The 24,375-nt window shown below is 39.1% G+C and overlaps 1 protein-coding gene across 4 annotated transcripts in view; it reads left to right on the top strand.

Annotated features, from left to right (window-relative positions):
- Positions 1-14,329, top strand: part of fndc3ba (fibronectin type III domain containing 3Ba) — a 189,620-nt gene extending 175,291 nt beyond the window's left edge. For 2 of the 4 annotated variants that reach the window (XM_057859806.1, XM_057859805.1), the window contains exons 26-27: positions 89-216; positions 7,878-14,329. In XM_057859806.1, the coding sequence (XP_057715789.1) occupies positions 89-216; positions 7,878-8,204 (455 nt within the window). In that variant the 3' untranslated portion in view covers positions 8,205-14,329. The remainder of the gene's footprint in view (positions 1-88; positions 217-7,877) is intronic. The other 2 variants (XM_057859803.1, XM_057859804.1) reach the window with 1 other exon arrangement.
- Positions 14,330-24,375: the final 10,046 nt, after the last annotated feature.

Genomic DNA, 24,375 nt, shown 5'->3' with positions numbered 1-24,375 from the left:
CCCCCCGCCCCCCGGTGCCACAGCTGTCTTCTCCCCTGCGTTTGTACGGACCAGAATCTTACTGATATTTCTATTGATCACGTGACAGCTCCCAAGGTGCACCAGCTGGAAGGGAACGTGTGCGAAGTCACGTGGGAGACCATCCCGCCTATGAGGGGAGACCCCGTCAGCTACGTGTTACAGATGCTGGTGGGCCGTGAGTCAGAATATAAGCAGGTAGGTGCACACACAAGCTTATTTCTACAGACCAAGGGTGAAGTTTTATGACAGGGGTGGGCAAACTACAAAAAATCCACGAAGGGATACAGCGGGTGCAGGTTTTCCAACTGATCAAGTGGACACCTTTACACCAATTGCAGTTCGTTGCAGCTCTATTCAGAAGACACCTCATTGGTTGAACTGTCTGTGCTGGATCATTTGGATAAAAACCTGCACCCGTAGTGGTCCTCGAGGACCGGTTTAGACACCCCTGCTTAATGACATCCCTAAACCAGGGTACCCGCGGGTTATTAAAAGTATTAAAAAAGCATTGAATTTAGTTTTCCATTATTAAAGGTATTAGAAGCATTAAATTAGCTGTCGTAAGTCTGGAATTTTTTCACCGTGGTTTTAATTTTCAAGAATATCTCAGTGCAACCTAAATTATATCCGTGACAGTTTGTTTTTTTTTAATCGATAACGAAGATGACGCGTAGAATTTTTACGATGCCCTGCACCTCGTGCGTGCGCGCCGTTAGCATAATTAGCATTAACATCACAACACCAGGCAATCGCACAGTACTATGTGCTAACGCAAGGAACTGCTCAGATGCCTTAGTTGTTATGTTCGACGAAAGCCTCAACAAGACAACCAAGTCCAAACAGTTGGACCAGCATGTGAGGTATTGGATCGGCGACCAAGTCGCATCCAGATACTTTGGGTCGCAGTTTATGGGTCATGCGAAGGCAGTGGACCTGCTTAACATTTCAAAGTAAGTTGCCAATTTCTCCAATTAAAATGTGTTAGATGCCAATCAGGCAATAATGTATTTCTGCACGGTTTGCCTTTCGAATGAATGTGAATTTCGCAGTTTTAACTCAAGAGTTAGCCATTTTCAATGGGGTATTGGCAGGTGCACTAGCCTTAGCATGGATAAACCGGTGTTCTGCCAAAATCTCCTCCATCGGCGAAACGTCTACAATAGTTGAATTTGACACCCAAAGTACTACCGTGCGCTCTAAACTTGTTTTGTTTAGATGCATACAGGCATAACATACTAAAAAAATGCCTGAAGAAAATACTTAAATGTAGTTATATTAAATAAGGATGGTTTAAATTCGTTATGTGACTAATGTGGTCAACTGCTTAAAAGCTAACACAAAAAAAACAATGGTTGAAAGTATTAGAGGGTAATACATGCAAAAAGTATCTTTGAGGCAGTAAAAAGGTTCTAAAAACCTAAATAAAAACAAAAATAGTGAGTTCTCGCTGCTTCTAACCGATGTGCGCATGCGTGCGGATGCTTGCGCAAGCGCGCTGAGCATTGTGTAGGACGTTTCGCCGCGTAGTAAGGAATGGCCGAACACCGGAGTCGTAGATTCACCATCACTCTCAGATACACAACACTGTTGACACCGTCTATTATTGGAACGAGTGCGGGGTAACGTACTAACGTTGATCTGAATAACATGGCATGGTGATAGGCAAATTATAATGTAGGTGATGGTAGAACACCTCCTGGTATATTTAAATGTTTTTCTTGATTAAATAAGAGTATGGATTTTCTCTATCTGATTAAAAGAAATGTCTTCAATAGCTAACAAAGGATTAATGTGTTTTTTAAACTTCTTATAATGTGATTAGAAAAAAACAATTACCAAGGGTCATGTGTAGCTTTTTTATTTTGTGGTAATTAATGGTAAACTACTGCCATTTAGTGGCTGTTTTTTTAAACTTTCACTGCCAATTGCAAGCACTTTACAGTTAAAGTGGCCAACTTGACAATCACCTACCTACCACCTTGACTAGGTCCTCTTAAAAGGGAAACCTGTTGTATTGCAAATGTAATTTCTGAAGTTGCTTTACAATAATAGTGTAAAATCCATTTTATCCTGGGGAAAAAAATCTGAAAGACCTTATATTTAAATGTGTTTTAATTGTATCTTCAATAAATGTGCATTCTTTTGTCAAACACACTTAGTAATTGAGGTTAAATTTGATGTTCAGTGCTTTATTTTTTTAATATGATTCAATATTATCTAAATAATGGGTGCGAGAAAAGTATTAATTTTCAGTTGAAATGGCATTAAAAAAGGTCTTAAAAGTCTTGAATTTAGATTTATCAATCCTGGGGGGGCACTGTAAACACTCTGCTTATGTATTCATTTAACGATTTTTTTACATTTGAAAACATTACCACGAGTGATGCACGATAATAAATTTTTCAACCGATAACTGATAATTTCCTCCACGTTCCAAGCGATAATGTCAATCCAATAATTCTATTAAAAGATTTATGTAAAGTTTTAAAGTATACACAAGAGAAAATATTACTTTGCAAAAATAGAATTTATTGCTCTCTTTTTCAGCAACAAATGTGAACAAGTAGTAAATTCCAACATTTAAATCAGTACTTCTCAAATAGTGGGGCGCATGCCAGGGGTGGCGCATGTGACCTTGGGGAATATGCTTTTTTTTTTTTTTTTGCCGTACTAGAATAAAGTGTACTTGCACATCCACTCAGCTGGTGGCAGTGGCGCTCTCATTTTCAAAGTGCGCGCAGTATTTTTGAAGTAAGCAAGAGCACATAGAAGAGAGATATGAAGAACTGTGCGCCGTTTTTGAAAGCAGTTTTCCGGCCGGACTCACGCAGCGACCCACTGTCTTCTCCGGTTCTCACGTGTCCGCCCGAGAAGTGCCATTTTCGGCTCGGGATCGTCACGACAACCGCCCTCACCTACGGTTCTCCCTCGGCCACCAAGAATGCGCTTTTTTCGGGCCGTTTGCCTTTTGGCTTTGACATTTAATACAGTGGTAGATGAGGAAAGACCACTGTTTACTGTGTCTAAAAATGATTACAGAGGACAGCTGGATGCCAAATCAGTTAAGACGCCACTTAAAGACATTAGACCACAATCTCATTGATGAGCCGCTTGGTTGTTTTTTAGCGAAAACGTGCCGAATTTTGCCAACAACTGTCCCGCTTTGTCAGTGTTATATCAGTAAACCAGTGAGCACTGTTAGCATGCTCAGTGCTGAATAACCCCACACCATTGCAAATGAGGTGATACTGTGAGCAGCGAAAATAAAAACTGTCCTTCTGTCCAAAGACACTTTTTTTTTTAAAATTCAGGCAAATTGATGCGCGTTAAGTCTTTTCTGTTACAAACAAAACAATGTTAATAAAGTTATACTTTATAAGTTGATCTCTTCTAATAGAAATAAAGGACACAATGTGAGGCAGAGGCGTACTTATAATAGTAATATTATAGACAAATGATACTATTTACAGGGGCGGCAGGGTTTGGGGGGGCGCGAATCATTTAGGTCTTCATGGGGGGGGCGTAACAGAAAATAATTGAGAAGCACTGATTTCAATAATGGCATTGTCTGACATTGTGTGATGGTAAACTTTTGGCAACAATTACTTACAGAGTAAATACCTAAGTTGCACAAAAATGCCTTTTAAAGTAAGCCATTCCTAACACATATAACATTACTACACTGCAAAAACACACCTCCCTAAAACTAAATTCCCTTGTTTTCAGTGTAAATCTATTGGAAATAAGTGAAATTATCTGCCAGCGCTTTAAGTATATTTCACTCAGGTTTCTTGAAGAAAAATAGCTCGCTGAAAATAAGCTTGACAGTCTTATTTTAAGCAAGAAATTATTATACTTAAAAATTGTCAGAAATGTTCTTTATTCAAGATTAGGTATGGTTCAAAACATTATTTGAAAGCAATTTTTTCTTGATTTAGGTGAAAAATGACCAAATAAGAACAAATGCTAATATTCACTTCAAGTAAGTGGAATAATCTGACGCATTCTTCTGTTAATTAGTCTTTAACACTCAAAACAATATTTTCAAGTGGGAGAACTTGCACAATTAGTGGTTGACTAAATGCTAATGTGTCCCACTGTGTACCAGGTGTTGTCTGTCCTTTAAAATCCTCTGTTGATCAATTAGGACTGGAATGATATGGTTCAGACAGAATATTTTTTATTTGCAATGTTCCTCTAAAATTGGAAATCATACACATTTCCAGTGAGGGGAGGATGGGTTCATTCATATTCTTGGCAAGCATGTGACAGTTTTCTAATGTCATTGGGGAAACGTCCCCCCCAATGGAAGTGCAGCATTAGTCCAAAACGCCAATAATTTACGATTAGATTTTGGCCGCAATTGTATGATCGACCGCTGAAAATTGCCCGCTGTGTGAGTGAAGAGCGAATGATTACCTTTTTCTTTGGTGTGTATTTCTTTAAAAGTGTTCTTTTTAGAGAAGTCAGCCTGTGATTGCCTGCCTTGTTAAAGCATTTTGACCTTTTTTTTTCTTTACGTCATTCACTACAATTGACAGCTATAGAGGCCCTAACCGTTTTAACTCATTTGCTAGTTGTATACCTTGAATGGATGGTTGATTAATTTATCTACCATCTTTGCTGGGTTCTGTGTGAAAGGCAAAATGGTTTATGAATAAACTGTCACCTCAGAAACATTCACTTCAATATCTTTAACTCATTCACTCCCAGCAATTTTCACCGGAGCAACCCCCTTCTCTCCCAGCCTTGTGTTTTACTGGATTTTGACTGATTTTGCAAGGCCCACAAAAAAATCTGTTCTATTGCTATGTAAACATGGAACCCACCAAAAGAAAGATTAGTCTCTTCTTTCAGCAGGAAAAAAAGGTTAGTTCATATCTTTTTCCATTTTTTAGAAATCCGCATTAGAAAATGGCTTAGTTTGAGCAGTTTTCCAATTTCTGATGAAAAAATAGAGAAATTGAGCTTTTTGTAAAAGCATACATTTCAAACATAACTTTGACTTTAACACAGCTATTTTTTGCTTTTGTGACATCGCAAACATCTGAATGTTTTCCTTCTACAAAGTAACAGAAACAACAAGACACATAGAGCTTTTGATAGCAAAGTAACAATTTATTTACACATAACTAAACTATTGAACTGAGAGATGACGCTGTTGTGGCCGCGGCTGTATCGGCAGGCGGGGTAAATTTTTCCCTCATTGCTGCCTGTCTCATCAAGATGGATTTTTTAAAATCTTTTGTAGTAACCACTACCTCATAACAGACTTTACTTAGGGAACTTGTGTGGGGCATGTGCCTTGTGTTTTACATCATTTTTCTCACGCTTCTTTCTTCTTACTACTTCCATTTCCTGACTTTCTCTTCATTCATTTCCTTTCATGGTCCGATATGAGTTCTTACCAAATGCTCTACTGCCCTCCAGTGGCCAGTTTTTTTGCTTTAAAATGGATTTTGAGCGTTGTGCTTTGGAGCAAACTTGCATCAGTAAAGTAAAGTAAAAGACGTATAAATATGGCGGAAAGCTCAGATGACTTGACCAATTTGGCCAAATTTCAAAATTGTCCGATATGCATGCGTGATACATCTTTGGAAAGCTTAAAATCTCATTTTTCTGGGGGAAGAAAACATTTGAACAGGAGGGCTTTTTTTTTTTTTTTTTTTTAAACATTTTTTTAAACAGCAAAGCCCTATCTGGAGGCGAGAGCAGAATTACAGACGGCATGACTTTAATAAGATATTATCGCCTACTTACCTTGTTTCGATCCAAAAACTCCATGAAGCATGTATCACTGAGTGTCAAGACACAGCTGTGAATGGCCACAGCTGAATTTTTGGGGGGATTTTATGGATGAAACATGGCAATATAACAAGGGTCGGGATGCAGAAATCGCAGACATCAAGGAGAGGTCGAGATTAGGGCTGCAGCTATCGAATATTTTAGTAATCGAGTAATCGACTGAAAATTCTATCGATTAATCGAGTAATCGGATAAAACAAATATATTTTTAGGTGAAGAGCAATTATAAATATACATGAGAAAACAAGACATTTCATCTAATCTTAAACCATTTTCAGTCAATCAATGTCTTTATTTTCGATGTATATTGTTGAAAACAGCCAACACTTGCATCTCAGATGTAACTAGAATAAAAAAAAAAGACGAATTCACTGCTTTCACTCAAAAAACTTTTAGATCTTATTTAAAAAAAAAAAAAAAAAATTATATATATCTTACCTAAAAATGCCGTTACGCTTGATAACACACATCACTTAAAAGTTAGGATTTTTTTCCCCACGTGTTTCAATTGAATTTCTATTTGTGTCAAGCCATTTTTAAGTTCTAGTTAAGTTTTAAGTTTTAAGTCTAAACTGTTAAGTCCTGATAGGATTTTGAGTTTTTGCAGTGTTCAAAATAAATGTATAATACAGGCTGTATTGGAGCACATTAGGGACCAGTGCTACTTGGTGTTTTATCCAGCAATGACTACTGAGCTAAAATTGATAGTTAGCATTATTGAGCTTTTATTTTACTCTCATCACTCTTCAACGCTATGTTATGTTAAAGCCTGTATGTAAGACACGTTAGCCACACATCGACAGTGGTCATAATTAATAGAAATCTAGCCCTCCGCAGGGCTAACGTTACGTGAGCTTGTGACAGTAACGTTAATCTTATTTATTAGCGCTTAGCGTTGTACTGATTTAAGATGGCGGCGGTTTACTAACGCTGCCCAGACGCGGCCGAGTCTGTCATTGTGCATCTAGTTCAACATACATGTGATCTCTATGAGACGCATCAGACGCTACCTGCTACCAACTAGCATCGTGTGGGCAAGTATGTAGCAACGTCGGCGTCGTGTGTAGCGGCTGTCTGCTGCAGTAAGTTTTTTTTTTTTTTCATGCTTTGTCCTCTAGGCACGTAACATCAGCGCGTTGTCCCGCATTAAAAGTAGTCCGAGCAAAACGTGATGCTTAGAGCTGTCAAAATAAACGAATACTCGAGGTGAATAAAATTTTTAAACAGTTTTTAAACTCGAGTTACTCGAGTTGCTCGAGTATTCGTTTCAGCTCTAGTCGAGATTTTCTTTTTCATATATTTACCCTTTTAAACGTTTTTTTTTTTTCCTTTAATTTTTCTGTTTAGATCGATTTATCATCTAACATATCAGAGAAAATGCGACAGTAACAAAAAAATACAATTAAGCGATAGTTATGAGGTAGATATCTGACTTTTTTACAGACGCCATTTTTTTCATTGTGACGTCATTTGTTTAAAAGTTTAAAATATGCGAGTGAATAATCTTTTAAAGTTTTTTTTTTTTTTTTTTTTTTTTAAACGAAATATAAGATATCAATTAATGATTCTAAGCTAAAAAGGAGACATTTTGAATAATAAATGTAATTAATTACCTTGGTTTTATGGCTGGGTTGAAACAAAAGCAGTTGCGCGACGTCTGTAAACGGAGGATTTCAGGGTAAAACAGACAAATTAAAAATAGTTCGGGGGCTTAATGCGCCATGAATCTGCTATTGCAGCATATAGACATTGTTCTATCAAACGCAAGTTGTTTTGGCTTAAAATACAGCAGTTTCTTTTACAGAGGGGTGCAAGAGCAGAAACTGCTTTTTCAGTCTTGTCTGTGTTTTCCGCCATACGTTTTTGGGACACTGAAACAAAAATAGAACGTATTTATGCGTTTTTGGAAGCAAATGAGTTCATGTGAAGGTGAGAGTTTATTCATAAATCATTTTGGAAGTATAAAAAAACGCTGTGAGATGGGAATTGTAATTCACTTTTTAAAGTTTTTTCATCAAGGGCAAGTTATTGACCACTTGATTGTGTGGCAGGTGTTCAAAGGCGAGGAGGGAACCTTCCAGATTTCGGGCCTGCAGGGCAACACGGACTACCGCTTCCGAGTGGGCGCCTGTCGCCGCTGCCAGGACTCTTGCCAGGAACTGTGCGGGCCGCTCAGCCCCTCGTCGCAGTTCACGCCGCGGCGCCAGGAGGCCTCTGCGTCCGCGGGGGCGGCTGGAAGCGGAGCTTGCGCATCCTTCGCCCGCCCGGCAGCGGGCCTGATGTCGAGCGACGAGCGTTTCGCCGCGCTCATCGTGTGCGCCTTCGCCGGCCTCTCCATCCTCATCGCCTGCTTGCTGCAGTACTTCTTCATGAAGTGAGGGAATTTTTTTTTTTTTTTTTTTTACAACAGGATAGAAAGAGAAAGCGAAACCCAAGAGAAACTTTTTATATCAGATTGTCAAAAAAAACACTTGAGACTATCTTAAGGCTTTTATTTCAGTGTGTTTTCAGTTTGTAGCTGAGCTGAACCTCCGCAGTGACTGCGAGAACATTCATCCACAAGCCTTAAAATAGCTGTCAAACTGACTTACATGTTTTTTCTTTAAAAATCATATTTCATTAGAGGGCGTGTATATTTCCTGGTTTGTTGCCTTAACTTGTTTAATTTTTTACATTTACGTTTGTTTGTTTTCCGCAGTCTTTATCCACTCAGCCATATTCTAATGTAGGCATTCAAAGCTTTAGCGTATTGAATGACACATGCACACATGTACACACACTTGTGCGTGGACAATGACTCAACCGGTGTCACGCACGCACACGCTTCTTAACGCTCGCCAAAGTGATGCAATCCACGTATGATGTAAGATGCTGCTATCCTCTTGATTTTTTTTTTTTTTTGAATGGAAAACCAGTTATCTAATATAAATATAAAACAGAAATATATAGAGATATATATACATACACACAAAGCAGAAATTAATGTGTATTTTTGAAACCAATATCCTGATTCTGGATCAGATCGGAGCCAAGTCGGGGCATTAAACTGGACCACAGTTTCGCAGCCTCTTCCTGTGCCCGTATCGCTCTTTCGGCCCTTTGACGCAGACCCGCCGCAAAATGACTCTTTTTATTCGCTTTTGCCTTCTACAGGGAATTCCCCGTTCGGGTGTTGTTATGTGAACCCATAAAACGTCGGGATTTTGCTGCAACTTGGTGCGCTTTTCTCACTGTCAGTTTGATGCGGCCAGCGTTCTTGCTTTCGGGGAGAGGGTATAGTGGGACCCCCGCATTGTTAAAAGGGATCCACGGATAGAAAGACTTGTAGTTCTTAAAAGATAAACGTTTTTTTGAGTTCAAATAATTTGATATTGAAACTCCGCTTGATGTTTTCGTTTTTATACAATTTGTAAAATTAGTTTAACTAGTAAGTCGCCATTGTTGTTGACGTTTCAGGGCGGTGACGTCACATGGTTACGCTACCGGGCTTCCAGAGTATGACTCCAGCGACGTAAACACCTGTTCAACCCTTTCAATTTGAACCCGAGAGGAACATTAATGAGCATGATGGCACTGTCGATTTTTCACAAAACTAGCAGCAAAAGCAAAATTAACAGGAAAGACGGGATGAGACAAGAAAAGAGTTGGAAAAAAACGGTGTTCTGCCAAAATGTGCTACACCGACGAAACGTCCTAAAAGAGGCAAATTTGACACCCAAAGTACCACCGTGCGCTTTCAGTTTGTTTTGTCTAGATTAGGGTTTGGCATCGATGGGATCCAGGACTAACATAGCGACATAAACATTTGTTCAACCCCTTCAATTTGAACCCGAGAGGAACATTAATGAGCATGACGGCACTGTCGATTTTTCACAAAACTAGCAACAAAAGCAAAATGAACAGGAAAGACGGGATGAGACAAGAAAAGAGTTGGAAAAAAACGGTGTTCTGCCAAAATGTGCTACACCGATGAAACGTCCTAAAAGAGGCAAATTTGACACCCAAAGTACCACCGTGCGCTTTCAATTTGTTTTGTCTAGATTAGGGTTGGGCATCGATAGGATCCAGGACTAACATATCGACATAAACATCTGTTCAACCCTTTCAATTTTAACCCGAGAGGAACATTAATGAGCATGACGGCACTGTCGATTTTTCACAAAACTAGCAGCAAAAGCAAAATGAACAGGAAAGACGGGATGAGACAAGAAAAGAGTTGGAAAAAAATGGTGTTCTGTCAAAATGTGCTACACCGACGAAAAGTTCTAAAAGAGGCAAATTTGACACCCAAAGTCCCACCGTGTGCTTTCAATTTGTTTTGTCTAGATTAGGGTTGGGCATCGATAGGATCCAGGACTAACATATCGACATAAACATCTAGCAAAATGAACGGGAAAGACGGGATGAGACAAGAAAAGAGTTGGGGAAAAAAACGGTGTTCTGCCAAAATGTGCTACACCAACAAAACGTCCTAAAAGAGGCGAATTTGACATCCAAAGTACTGCCGTGCATTTTAAGCTTGCTTTGTTTAGATGCATACAGATAGCACATACTAAAGATGCCTTAAGAAAATACTTAAACATACTAATATCAAATAAGGGTGGTTTAAATATGCTACGTGACTAGGCATGTGCCGGTATGATACTCTGACGGTTGCAATTGGAGCGCTAAAATTATATGAGATATCTGGGTTTAAAAAGAAATCTATTGAACAGGATTTTTATTTTTCAAAACATTAGCAAATTGGAACTTAAGTATAATGTTGAAATTATTATTATTATTAAAAAATTCTAAACCCACAGCTCAACATTATTACCATCGGAACAAAAATAATTGAAGTATTTTCCATAAAAAGTATGCGTGTATGACTCGGACTATGTTTACATTATACACACACTCTTTCTCAATGCAGACAGTTGGCAGGGAGAGAAAAAACACGTTTTACCACCGCTAGACACACTGAACACGCTGGAGTTAACTTTCATAGCTGGTGGGAAACGTTCATGACAATGTTTACTAACCTTGAATTTTGTGTAAATGTGAAATCATATTGGAGGTATTGCCTCCCCGGCAGCCACCCTTCTGCAAACATGTTTTACATGTCCGTTGGCCCTCCTCTACGCCAAGGCCGTCTGTAACTTTTCTGCATAAGCGGATTTTAAGGGGGGGGGCAGGCCCCCCCCAGGTGGCCGAAAAGTGTCATTGCATTTAATTGACTTTCCAATATATATAAAAGTTGTAAAGCAATAAAACTGTAACAAAATGAATGAAATTAACAAAAAATGTTTTTATAACGGGTCAAGATTATATTTCGAACAGATCATGTGACTAGCACCTTAGACAGTCATTTGCTTTGCACATTATAATTAATAAAAAAATAGGGGAGGCCAATTTTATTTTTCAAATGATTTTTTTCTTTGAAAATATATATTTTTTGATTGAGGCAACTTTTTTTGGGGATTGAATGATTTTTACACAAATGTCCTACCCAAAATATGGCCCAAACAGGGATTGTTTTAATCAAAGAAAACTTTTCATTGAAAAAGTTAAGTCTTCAAATGCAAATTTTTCAATCTCAAATATTTTGTCGCATTCAAAAACTTTTTTTATGATTGAATTTTTTTTTCTTTTTCTTTTCTTTCTTTTTTTTTTTTTTTTATGTGATTTTTCTCTTTGGAAATATTTTTTTAAGCAGCTTATTTTTGATTGAATACTAAAGACAAAAATATCCTTGCCAAAATGTGGCCCAAACACAAATCAACATCAATCAAAAAAGTTCATCAAAAATAAATAAAAGAAAAATAGCTTTATAAATAGCTTTTTTTTTGTGGTTTTTGTTTTTGTTTTTCGAGTTTCAAATTTATTCTTGCATTCAAACATTTTTTTTTTTTTTTTAATTGAAGCGACTTTTTTTGGGTTGAAAATATATATTTTGATTGAAGCAACTTTTTTTTTAAATTGAAGCAACTTTTTTTGATTGAATAATAAAGACACAAATCTACCTCCATATCGCTCTGCCAAGGGGATACAATTTTTGACTGGGGTAACTACATTGGCACGACAGGTGCGGGCGTACAATATTCAACGGATGACTATCTTGGCGAAAATTATTGCCTAATCAGCCTGATTTAGAATTCCCCTCAAGAATGATGGGAAACAAAAAGCACTCATTGTCAACATATTATTATAAATATCCTTGTAAGTTAATTTTACTGTTGACACTGCGTTTCTTGGTCATCAAAATGTTGTGCCCCCCCTTCCCCAAAAGTCAAACTCCGCCTATGCTTTTCTGTATCCGAAGTATTCCCATACCAGCGATTTCATTTTATTCGCTGAGGGAAAAAGTTGAGTTTCACCTCCTCGGGTCATCGTGTAGCACAGCTGACTCACTGACACTGAGCAACAACCGGTGGGGGAGGGTTTAGCCTTACAGCTGCAATCGAGGGATTTATTTTTAAAAAATGGTGAATAATTTAGGGACTCTATGACATAAAATTTTTGCGGATTTGAAACGTTGGTATTTTCATACCACGTTTTACCTTGAAACCGGTAATCGGCACATGTCTATACGTGACTAATTTGGTGAACAGATCAACAATCTGCTGTAAATCTACCACAAGAAAACACATTGCTTAAAAGTATGAGAGGGAAACACATGCAAAAGTATTTTGAGGCAATGAAAATGTAATAAAAGACTCATTAAAACCAAATAGTAAGTACTCGCCGCTTTTAACCAATGAGCGCATGTGTTGGACGTCTCGCCGCGTAGAATGAATTGCAGTAACCTGGTAGTATTCGTTGAGTGACGGTGACAATCTGTCATCACCCTGAGTGTCCATTGCGCGCATAAAACATGGTGCCCTCCGTAGGTCAAAACATGTACTAAATATTATAGATTTTTAAATCAATGGCAATATTTTATGTGTGTCTAATAACATATTTTAGTAAAAGAAAACAATTGTGGCGTATTAGAGTCTACAAGTCTTTAAGTCCGAGGTCCCCTTTAAAATATTTTTCAAAATGAAATATTACATGGGTCCACTATATCGTAATTCTGCCTTAAACACCGAATCTAAAAAATATCCTAGCACTAGGTAATGGTCTTTTGTACACACGTCCTTCAAAACTGTTGTGTCAGAGCCGTAACAGATGACTTTGCATTACATCCATTTTTGCCTTTCATGGAGTGACCCAGTGAAGGAAATTCCCAGTCTTAACTCATTCCTAGCCAATGACGGCGATAGGTGTCCAATTCAACTGTAATCAGTACCAACTGAATTGGACGTCCATCGCTTTTAATCGCATTGAAACATAATCACTCCATAAGTGATCTAGAAGCCCCCGCGGTGAATGTTTACAATCACAACTTCAGAATGCAATCCTTGAAGTGAATGTTTCTGAGGTGAGTCTTCATATTCTGAACAGAATCCAGCAAAGATGGTATATTTCCACAACAGTTTGCACTTTCACATTGACAACTTTCTGTCAATTAATGTTAGAATTTCACCACCAAAACCTTACATGCGCAATTACGGCTCTGATCCTACCTCAGAAGGCGGAAAATTGCAAAACCGACTTTGTTACGGACTTCTCGGCCTGGCAAAAAAAGATGGAAAAGCGTCACCGTTTCTTTTCACCAAAACGTAGCTGCCTCTCCGGCATTCCCTGCGTTACGGCTTTTTTACTACCTCGAAAAGCTTAAAATCACCGGGTGAACTTCGTCACCACGTTTGTATGTGTCGTTTCTCTTCTCTTAACCGGTAATCAAGGATTCCTCGGAAGACTCCGCGTCCGCTTTCTCACCGCCCTTACAGCATTCTGCTTGACAACCATTTCACGCTATCCTGTCGCTTCCCAATCAATCCAACCATCTTTATTTTTTCTCCTTTACCCGCCTTCCCTCAAATGATATGCAGGGCATTCCGAACACCCTCCCTCCAATAAACAAAAAGCCAAGATACGCAGCCCAAAGAGGTCGCCCCGACCCATATGAAATGGAATCCGCACGAGGCCTGTAACATACCTCAGGGAAATAGAAAAAATAAAAATTCACAAAAAAAGTAAAAAAATAAATATAAATAAAATAAAGGTCCTTAACCCTCCTGTTAAGTTGCTTTCTCAGGAACAGCAATAGTAGCTGCTTTCGCACTGTAGAATCTGTAGTTCCTCAAACCTTTTGGGGTAGGATTTGCGTGTTCGCACATGTAGGAACTAGCGACCAGGAACTTGATTTCAGAGAACCATTTTAGTTCCTACTCCAATGTGAGTACAGACTGGATGTGAATGCGCAAGTCGAACGTGCATGCGCACTAGGGCTGGGCGATATGGCCTTCAGTACGTATCACGGTAAATCTAGCAGACTTACCTCGATAACGATAAATGACGATAAATTTGACCAAGCGGACTGTTACAGTGCCTTGCAAAAGTATTCGGCCCCCTTGAACCTTGCAACCTTTCGCCACATTTCAGGCTTCAAACATAAAGATATAAAATTTTAATTTTTTGTCAAGAATCAACAACAAGTGGCACACAATCGTGAAGTGGAACAAAATTTATTGGATAATTTAAACTTTTTTAACAAATAAAAAACTGAAAAGTGGGGCGTGCAATATTATTCGGCCCCCTTGCGTTAATACTTTGTAGCGCCACCTTTTGCTCCAATTACAGCTGCAAGTCGCTTGGGGTATGTTTCTATCAGTTTTGCACATCGAGAGACTGACATTCTTGCCCATTCTTCCTTGCAAAACAGCTCGAGCTCAGTGAGGTTGGATGGAGAGTGTTTGTGAACAGCAGTCTTCAGCTCTTTCCACAGATTCTCGATTGGATTCAGGTCTGGACTTTGACTTGGCCATTCTAACACCTGGATACGTTTATTTTTGAACCATTCCATTGTAGAGTTGGCTTTATGTTTTGGATCATTGTCCTGTTGGAAGATAAATCTCCGTCCCAGTCTCAGGTCTTGTGCAGATACCAACAGGTTTTCTTCCAGAATGTTCCTGTATTTGGCTGCATCCATCTTCCCGTCAATTTTAACCATCTTCCCTGTCCCTGCTGAAGAAAAGCAGGCCCAAACCATGATGCTGCCACCACCATGTTTGACAGTGGGGATGGTGTGTTCAGGGTGATGAGCTTTGTTGCTTTTACGCCAAACATATCGTTTTGCATTGTGGCCAAAAAGTTCAATTTTGGTTTCATCTGACCAGAGCACCTTATTCCACATGGTTGGTGTGTCTCCCAGGTGGCTTGTGGCAAACTTTAAACGAGACTTTTTATGGATATCTTTGAGAAATGGCTTTCTTCTTGCCACTCTTACATAAAGGCCAGATTTGTGCAGTGTACGACCTATTGTTGTCCTATGGACAGACTCTCCCACCTCAGCTGTAGATCTCTGCAGTTCATCCAGAGTGATCATGGGCCTCTTGGCTGCATCTCTGATCAGTTTTCTCCTTGTTTGAGAAGAAGGTTTGGAAGGATGGCCGGGTCTTGGTAGATTTGCAGTGGTCTGATGCTCCTTCCATTTCAATATGATGGCTTGCACAGTGCTCCTTGAGATGTTTCAAGCTTGGGAAATCTTTTTGTATCCAAATCCGGCTTTAAACTTCTCCACAACAGTATCTCGGACCTGCCTGGTGTGTTCCTTGGTTTTCATAATGCTCTCTGCACTTTAAACAGAACCCTGAGACTATCACAGAGCAGGTGCATTTATACGGAGACTTGATTACACACAGGTGGATTCTATTTATTATCATCGGTCATTTAGGACAACATTGGATCATTCAGAGATCCTCACTGAACTTCTGGAGTGAGTTTGCTGCACTGAAAGTAAAGGGGCCGAATAATATTGCACGCCCCACTTTTCAGTTTTTTATTTGTTAAAAAAGTTTAAATTATCCAATAAATGTTGTTCCACTTCACGATTGTGTCCCACTTGTTGTTGATTCTTGACAAAAAAATGAAATTTCATATATTTATGTTTGAAGCCTGAAATGTGGCGAAAGGTTGCAAGATTCAAGGGGGCCGAATACTTTTGCAAGGCACTGTATATACCGTAATTTTCACACTATAAGGCGCACCTGACTATAAGCCGGCACCCACCACATTTGGCACGAAAACAGCATTTGTTCATAGATAAGCCACACTGGACTATAAGACGCAGCTGTCCTCACTGTATTATGGGATATTTACACCAAAAGATATTAACCGGTAACACTTTATTTGACTGCGGCATCATACGACTGCCAAATTAACCACCATGAAGATTTGAACACATTGGCTGCAAAGCTTCAATGCCTCAAGAAGCGTCATTTGGCCATCACTGCTCCCTTGGGCGGAGACAGTCAACCTCTGCTGCCACCTGCTGTCAACACTGTGGTTCTCCAACATGCCTCCTAGCATGCATTGCAGCGCTACCGATGTAAATAACAATCAAAATTCATGTTCTGTGCTAAATATTTCCTTAGTTACTGTTCTAGTTGTTTCATTAATTCCTAGTTATGGTATTTGGTAACACTTTATTTGACAGTGGCGCCATAAGATTGCCATTAGACAGTCATAATTATGACATGACACTGTCATGAGCAATAGTGAATGATTATAACACATGTCATTTAGTGTTATCCAGAAAATTATATCACTTTTGAATGGATATAAAAGATCCAGACTGGACAAAAATGGTGTTAGTGACATAATTTGCCGGATGACATTTTGATGACATCTGTCATAACCATTCAGTAATGCCCATGATAGTGTCATGTCATAGTTATGATGGTCTTATGACAGTCTAATGACGCCACTGTCAAATAAAATGTTACCGCTTAACCCAAATAAATCAACAAATAAGCCGCACTGGACTATAAGCCGCTGGATTCAAAATGAAGGAAAAAAGTAGCGGCTTATAGTCCGAAAATTACGGTAATTAGAAAATCTGAATCAATGCAGGAAATACAAATCAACCGTTTCTTTGATTTATTTATCAGTTTTCAATTTAACAATTGTACATGCAATATAAACATTAAGTATACATACATTTCTTGTAAACAATAAGAATTCAAGTATGAACATTTATAACAGCTTGTATAACTTGAACAATGTACAACATTATTAAAAAAAAACAATACGACGACTGTGCAAACATATTGTAACACAAATGACTTACAGCTTGAACAGTACACTTCAAACAGACAACTTATTGTTCATACCACTGAAGCTATTTTGCTCTAATGCCAATGAAACATTTAGGTATTTATGATGGCAGTAATGACACAGAGTAAAGCAAGGACATACAGAAAAGTAGCTGTGGCCATTAAACGGTCATTTTATAGGTTTCACAGTTGTTTTGTACTTTATGCTGAATGCTTTACCATCATGAAAGCTATCATAGAAATCACACACACACAGATACAAAATAACTAGGGCTGTCAAACGATTAAAATTTTTAATTGAGTTAATTACAGCTTAAAAATTAATTAATCGTAATTAATCGCAATTCAAACCATCTATAAAATATGCCATATTTTTCTATAAATTATTGTTGGAATGGAAAGATGAGACACAAGACTGATATATACATTCAACATACGGTACATAAGTACTGTATTTGTTTATTAAGACAATAAATCAACAAGATGGCATTATCATTATTAACATTCTCTTAAAGTGATCCATGGATAGAAAGACTTGTAGTTCATAAAAGATAAATGTACAAGTTATCGAAATTTTATATTTAAACCCCTCTTAATGTTTTTGTTTTATTAAAATTTGTAAAAAAAAATTTCAATCAAAAAATAAACTAGTAGCTCGCCATTGTTGATGCCAATAATTACACCTTGCTCACTCATTGTGCTGAAACCCATAAAATCATTTGGACCCAAACGCCAGCAGAGAGCGCCAAACACCAAAAAACAAGTAACAAGCGGACATTACACTGCTGTCATTTTAATCTGTTTGAGCGGGCGTGTGCGTTAATTGCGTCAAATATTTTAACGTGATTAATTTAAAAAATTAATTACCGCCCGTTAACGCGATAATTTTGACAGCCCTAAAAATAACGCGGCATACTAATTGCTAGATGCAGTCCGTGTCCAATCCACTCATTAAATTCAGCCGTTTTGACAATGTTAGAGCCGCTCTCCGACGTAAACAATGCGTCCCTGTCGCAGACTAAAACGTCACAGCAGTTCGTACCATGTGCAAACATGACTGCTTGGCGGAGGATAATTCCTATAATTACTTGAGGAGCCTACAGTTATAGGAAGTACTCAGGTTCCTACAGTCTGAAAGCGTCTAATGTTTCTGGGTCAATTTGACCCGGTCTATTCATGTCAAATAACATTTTTAACAGGATGGATTGTGGTTAAACTATGTGTAGGTATTTAGCTTGAAAATAGAGCAATTTGACTCGAACTGTGTTTGTTTTGAAAAAAAGCATCCTGAAGAAATGAATACAAAATACGTCCAAATGAACAAAATTTATTTGTTGATGTCAAATTTCTTCCCAAAAAATATTTGTTCTTAAACTTTTTTTAAAAAGTAGGTACATTTGACCTCTGCTACAGTGAGGAGCAGAAGTATTTGCACCCGTTGTGATTTTGCAAGTTTGCCTACTCAGAAAATAGGTAAAGGTTTCAATCATAGATGCATTTCCACTTATAGAGACATAATCTAAAAAAAGAACTGGAACTCACGCTGTATGATTTTTCATTAATTTATTTGTAATCTACTGGGGTTCATAAGTATTTGTACCCCTGAGACAATCAGTGATAATATTTAGCGCAGAAGCCTTTGTTTGCAATTACAGTGGTCAGACGCTTTCTGTAGTTCGTCGCCGAGTTTTCACACATGGAAACAGGGATTTTGGCCCATTCCTCCACACAAATCTTCTCTAGATCTGGCAGGTCATCCAAAGATTTTCTCTTGGATTGAGGTCTGGAGACTGGCAAGGCCACTCCAGAACCTTGATATGCCTTTTACGCAGCCACTCCTTGGTCAGCTCGGCTGTGTGCTTCAGATCCTTGTCATGTTGGAAGATCCAGCCATGACTCATTTTCAAGTCTCTGACTGAGGGAAAGAGGTTGTGGCTCAAAATCTGACGATACATTTCACCTTCTTTATACAGTACCGTCCTGTCCCTTTTGCCGAAAAGCAGCCCCAAAGCAAGAGGTTTCCACCCCCCTACTTCACAGTGGGGATGGTGTTCTTTGGATTGTACTCATCCTGCTTTTTCATCCATACAAGTTTCATCTGACCCCATGACTTTCTCTCATGACACCTCTGCATCATTCAGATGGTCCCTGGCAAACTTCAGACGGGCCTTCACATGTACTGGCTTCAACATGGAACCTTCTGAGCAATGCACGATTTTAAACCATTGCACCGTAGTGCTCTACTGACAGTAGCCTTTGAAACTGTGTATCCAGCTCTCATAAAGTCATTGACCACCTCCTACCGTGTAGTTCTAGGCTGAGCCCTCACTTTTCTCATAATGAGTGTTGCCCAACGAGGTGAGATTTTACATGGAGCAATCCGAGGTAGATTATCTGTCACTTTTAGGCTTTTCCATTTTCTAGCAATTGCTGCAACTGGTGATTTATTCTCACCTACAGTAGCTGCTTTCCAATTGTCCCATTGCCTTTTCCAGGTTTGTGGAGCTCAACAATTTTTTCTCTGGTGTCTTTCGAAAGCTCTCTAGTCTCGCGCATGGTAGCAGGTGGATTATGGTTGACTGTGGGGTGCACAGATGACATTATTGAGCTCAAACGGATGGTGGGTGGGTGGTTACTCAACTTAGCCATTTCTGTCCTTGTTTGGTCCCAGCTCGATTCCGTTTGCTTTATTGCTTAGTTGAGAGTTCTCCTACCCTGGATTGTGCGCCTTCCTGATCTGCGTCTCCAGCTGTGATCTTGGCTCATTCAAGTTTTGAAAATGTTATTTCAACATTTAAATACAACGCTTGCCACAACCATTTCGTTATTTCTACTCCTCGGAACTAATACTAATACCTTCAGAACTGAAGGGCATATGCAGCGTGAGGAGTGACGGTCCGAAATATTTAATTCGCCTAAACGCGAATTAAATATTTCGGAATGTGACAGTGTAGATCACCACAACAACAATGGTCAAAGAACCTAAACGTTACGTCAATGTCAATATTAACGTCGGTTTCACAGGCTTAAACCAGAAGTACATTCATTAACTTCAAATGCCTTTCTGTGGATTTATCTCCCGATTTCCATCTCCGCGCCGACGTACTCAATCGGGTGCAAAATTTGTGCGGTTTTCAAAATAAAGCGTGTAAAGCAATTTGTATTTGATGTGCTATTTCAGACGTCTTATGGCAAATAGTGCGTAAAAAATGAGCTTCATATATTCATTTAGGCTATGTCTACATTAGGACAGATAAATTTTTCCAGGGTATTTTGCCCATTATTTTTATAACTGTCCACACTTCGTTTAAGGTGCGTTTAAGGGCCTCCCCGCTTCAGCAAGGCACGCCTGCATTTGCGCAAACTACGCATGCGTGAAAAGGAGACGCTTCATTTGTTACGTCATCGCCCGCGTGGTTTACCTCTGAAACGGAAACTCATTCCTAGCCCGCTGCAAATTTTGAAATTACTCCACCTCTAGACTGTCATTATTTTGTGATCAGTTTTTTTTTCGTGATCGCAATTAAACGCATCACACAGGAGCGAGAGTGGAAGGGAGAGCACTCTGCTTTTACGAACAGGCGCCATGTTGTGATTTAAATAAATCTTTATAAAACAACGAAAGCCTGACATCATTACTTGGGATGTTACAATCGATGCGCAGTTGCGCTCTCACCACTTGGAAAATAACAAATAGAAGCATATCGTATGGCGCTGCGTATATTTCCTGGTAGGCGCAACGAAGACTGCTTGTGCATAAAAGTGGCGATCCTGGAGATGGCAACAGTTTTGACAGGCAGAAATGTCTGGGAAAAACTGATCGCGTGCCTCTTTGACTGGGGGTACCACTCAGGTCACTGTTCGGGGTTTAATTTTCCTCTACGTATTTTTATTTACAGTACTCATGTTTGGTCGGCATTGAGTTGGGAGCGGCCATCTGGCTGATTAGAGATAACTCGGGAGACGAGCTCTGTAAAAAACTCATCACCTCATCCGCTATGGGAGACCCCCAAATGGGCACTGAATTGAAGCATATTATTGAGAGTAGTTTAAAGGTTCAAGAAAAATGTGTGGGGAAAAAAAGAGGAGCAGGAATGCCACGTCGTGATCGTCCACCTCCATTTTTTACAATGCTGTCATGCCGCACTAAAAAAAGCTGACAGCCTGACGTACCTTTTTGAGTATCCGAATGTTGTACGGAGACAGCAGTCCATATTAGGCGGTGCGTTGGCGGCAGGTAACATTACCCGCCTACACGATCCGTCCAACAACTAATCCGGATAATAGGCATACTAGTGTAGCTGACATGCCGTATAGTCAGGGGTGCACATATTTTTTTTGCCCATGTTCTCAGAGGAGGACCTGGAGATGTGACTTGGTCCTCATTGAGCTCGAGAGCCGACCCGCCTGATGCGATAAAATTATGACAAGCTTTACTTAGAGCTAACTTTAACTTTAATTAATTATAGTAATAATTAATGCTTGATTAACATCAACTGACACAACAAAATTGGCATTACTTTGAAGTGAAATGTAAAGAAATAAACATAAAAACACCAATTCAAAATATAGGGCATTATGCGGCTCCCACATTAACTCCAAGCCTTTGTAAAAGTGGGATGTCCTCCTCATAAGACCTCATTGAACGTGCATGTTTAGCTTTGTAAAATGCGAGCAAAAACATGTTTTTCAGTGCATGGCGCTGTTCTTAATTACCTTTATTCCGCCACTTGTCCATTGGGCGAGTGGGGTCCTGTCTGACATCGATAGTTTGCTTAACTGCCACCTGCTCTGTTTTTTTCATGCTTTTCAAAGTTTGGTTGGCTGAAATTCTTTGACCCTACATAAAATGCGCAGCTCTTATCAGCGACATTGGGATTCTCACGGCACATTTTGTACCGCATTTTCGTGCGAGCATCATTTGGTTCTAGCCATGGTACCTGCTGTAGCCACTTTTCAGTAAAAGTCCTTTTTTTCGGTAGCTCCGGTGACGTCTCTGTCATCTGTCTGTCTTTTGACGGGGGTGGGCGAACACGGAAATAATTACTCAGTGGGGCCTGCCTCTTCGACATTTTGAGAAGTTATTTTCTCGTGTCCGCCGCAAAAACTGGTCAGCCATCGGTACGCAAAAGCGTATGGAAGCCGTTGAGGGCCAGCGCGTTTGTCTACGTCCAGTCCGCATGCGTGCATGCAGACCACTTATGTGCACCCCTGCGTATAGTCCAACTAATTAGATGTTTAAGGCCATTATTCGTCCTAGTGTAGACGTAGCCTAAGACGCATGTTAAATAATACAAATTTTAAATTGGAATCTTTAAATCTTAAAAAAAAAAATAATCTCATTTGCAAGGCGTGGTGGCTTTTATTTTGGTGTGGCGGTGCGCCACAATCTCGTATAGGTAGGGGAAACCCTGCATCTATGATTGAAATTTCAGATCAGTTTTCTAAGTGGGTGAACTTGCAAGATCACAAAGGGTGCAAATACGTCTGCTCCTCACTGTATATTGAAGATTCCAAATGATCAATATGTCACATATTTGTTGATGAGAAATTTCACAGTAAAAAAAAAAAAAAAAAAACAATTGTAGCTTTTCACCTTTTAAAATTGGTTAATTTGACCTGCCTAGCCAATCAATTTATGGCAAATGTGTCAAAATGAGCCATTTGAATCATGTGCGGATGGCATGTTTCCCAGCCAATAGCTAATGTTTGCTGTTCTTGAACTTTTGAAATGGGTCATTTTGACCCCAACACTACAGGAGGGTTAAAAAGACCCCCGTCCCGCTCGCCCCCTTTGTAGCTGCCGCCGCCGCTTGCCCTTCTCGTCTTCCGCTTTTTTTTTCCTCGCATCTTCGGATGATTTCGTGCCTCGTCAGCAGGTTTACTCGCTTCAATGCCTTTATTTTTTTTTTTTTTTTTGCCAAAGTCGATGGGGAAAATGATGGTAGTTTTTTGTAGTTTTTTTTGTTTTTGTTTATTTATACTATATATTTGCATACAGTACTTTACAATGCCAATTACAGTGCAATCTTCATTTATTTATTGTTTAAAAAGATTAAGTGTAGTTCTATACTAATTTTTCTCCTTCCTGGTAGCATGTATTTTGTATGTTAGAATGATTTTTAAGGCCAGCATTCCTTCTCCTTCCCTTGGTAACACTTTATTTCTCATGCAGTTGTTGGGATCCCGCAGTTATAAAACTTGTAACCAAATACGTATGTACTGTTACTATTATTTTTTTAATTTTAATGTCATCTCCGAGCTGAGTCGTCGTTTTCAAATCGCTCGGAGAGAGAGACATGTAGCAAACGCAAATGTTCCTGCCTGTTGACATTTTCAACCAAACGTGCAGGCTTCAATGTTCTGACCAAGGGTTCTGTGATTTTCTTTAACGACACAGCAGCATTATTATTTTTTTGAATTATTGTTACTATTACTCTATGATGAAAAGGACAAAAAAAAAACATTAACTTGATCTGTGATTATGCTTATTTTTCATTATCGTTTATGATTGTTATTGTTTTGGGTCACGCAAAATGTGCCATTGTGGAAACACGTCGCCCCCCCCTAGAGGCGAGGAGGGTGGTGACTGACGAAAAGCTCCAATCAATCACACTAGCGTAGGCAGGCGAGTTTATCGACGAGTTCTTGTTGGGCTTAGCCAGTAATAGTGAGTGTTTTGTATCCAGTATTTGTTTTTTTTTTGCTAAGAGATGATATACAGTACAGAGATATCTATAGAGCTATAGAGGTGGTAAGTACATTTACGACTAACCTAAGTTGAAGCACTTTTCTATCACCGCGAGCATTAGTAGTCTTGATGGGTGGGGGTTGTTGCATTTTGATCCAAAACACTACTGCCAATTGACTGCCGTTGACGGAGATGGACGTCCAATCCATTTTGACTAGGATAAGGCTATCTGCGTTAATGGCGGTCAGTGAGTTAAGTGCAAGAACATTGAAGTGATGGAGGATGGCAGGTTACTCCCTGTTGGGTTAATTCTACATTAAGATTAATTTTCCAACCCCTTCCTCACAATACACCTGTGCCTTCTGATCTGTTAATTTGTTTTCTAGGTTTGTTTTTTTAACAGCATTTTTTTTTTTGACTGAGCAATTGGCCACAGGGTGCAGAAACACAAAAAAACACGTGGAAAAAAAAGTGTTTTTTACCTCACGATTTTAAGAGTGAACATTCCAGGTTGTCATGGTCTACCAATTTGAGATTTTGAAAGAGAAAGTCATGCATTTCTTCTTGTATTGTAAATGTTAGACAATTTCATATGCATTATATAAAAAGAAACTGCCATATCGATTTTAATGTATAGTTTTTTTTTTTTGCAAATACTACCCTATGTATGTAAGACGTAACTGTATCGTAGCGTATATATAATATATTTATGCCCAA

Source organism: Corythoichthys intestinalis, chromosome 15, assembly GCF_030265065.1.
Source record: "Corythoichthys intestinalis isolate RoL2023-P3 chromosome 15, ASM3026506v1, whole genome shotgun sequence".
Classification (NCBI taxonomy): Eukaryota; Metazoa; Chordata; class Actinopteri; order Syngnathiformes; family Syngnathidae; genus Corythoichthys; species Corythoichthys intestinalis.
This window is presented reverse-complemented; position numbering and strand designations above follow the sequence as displayed.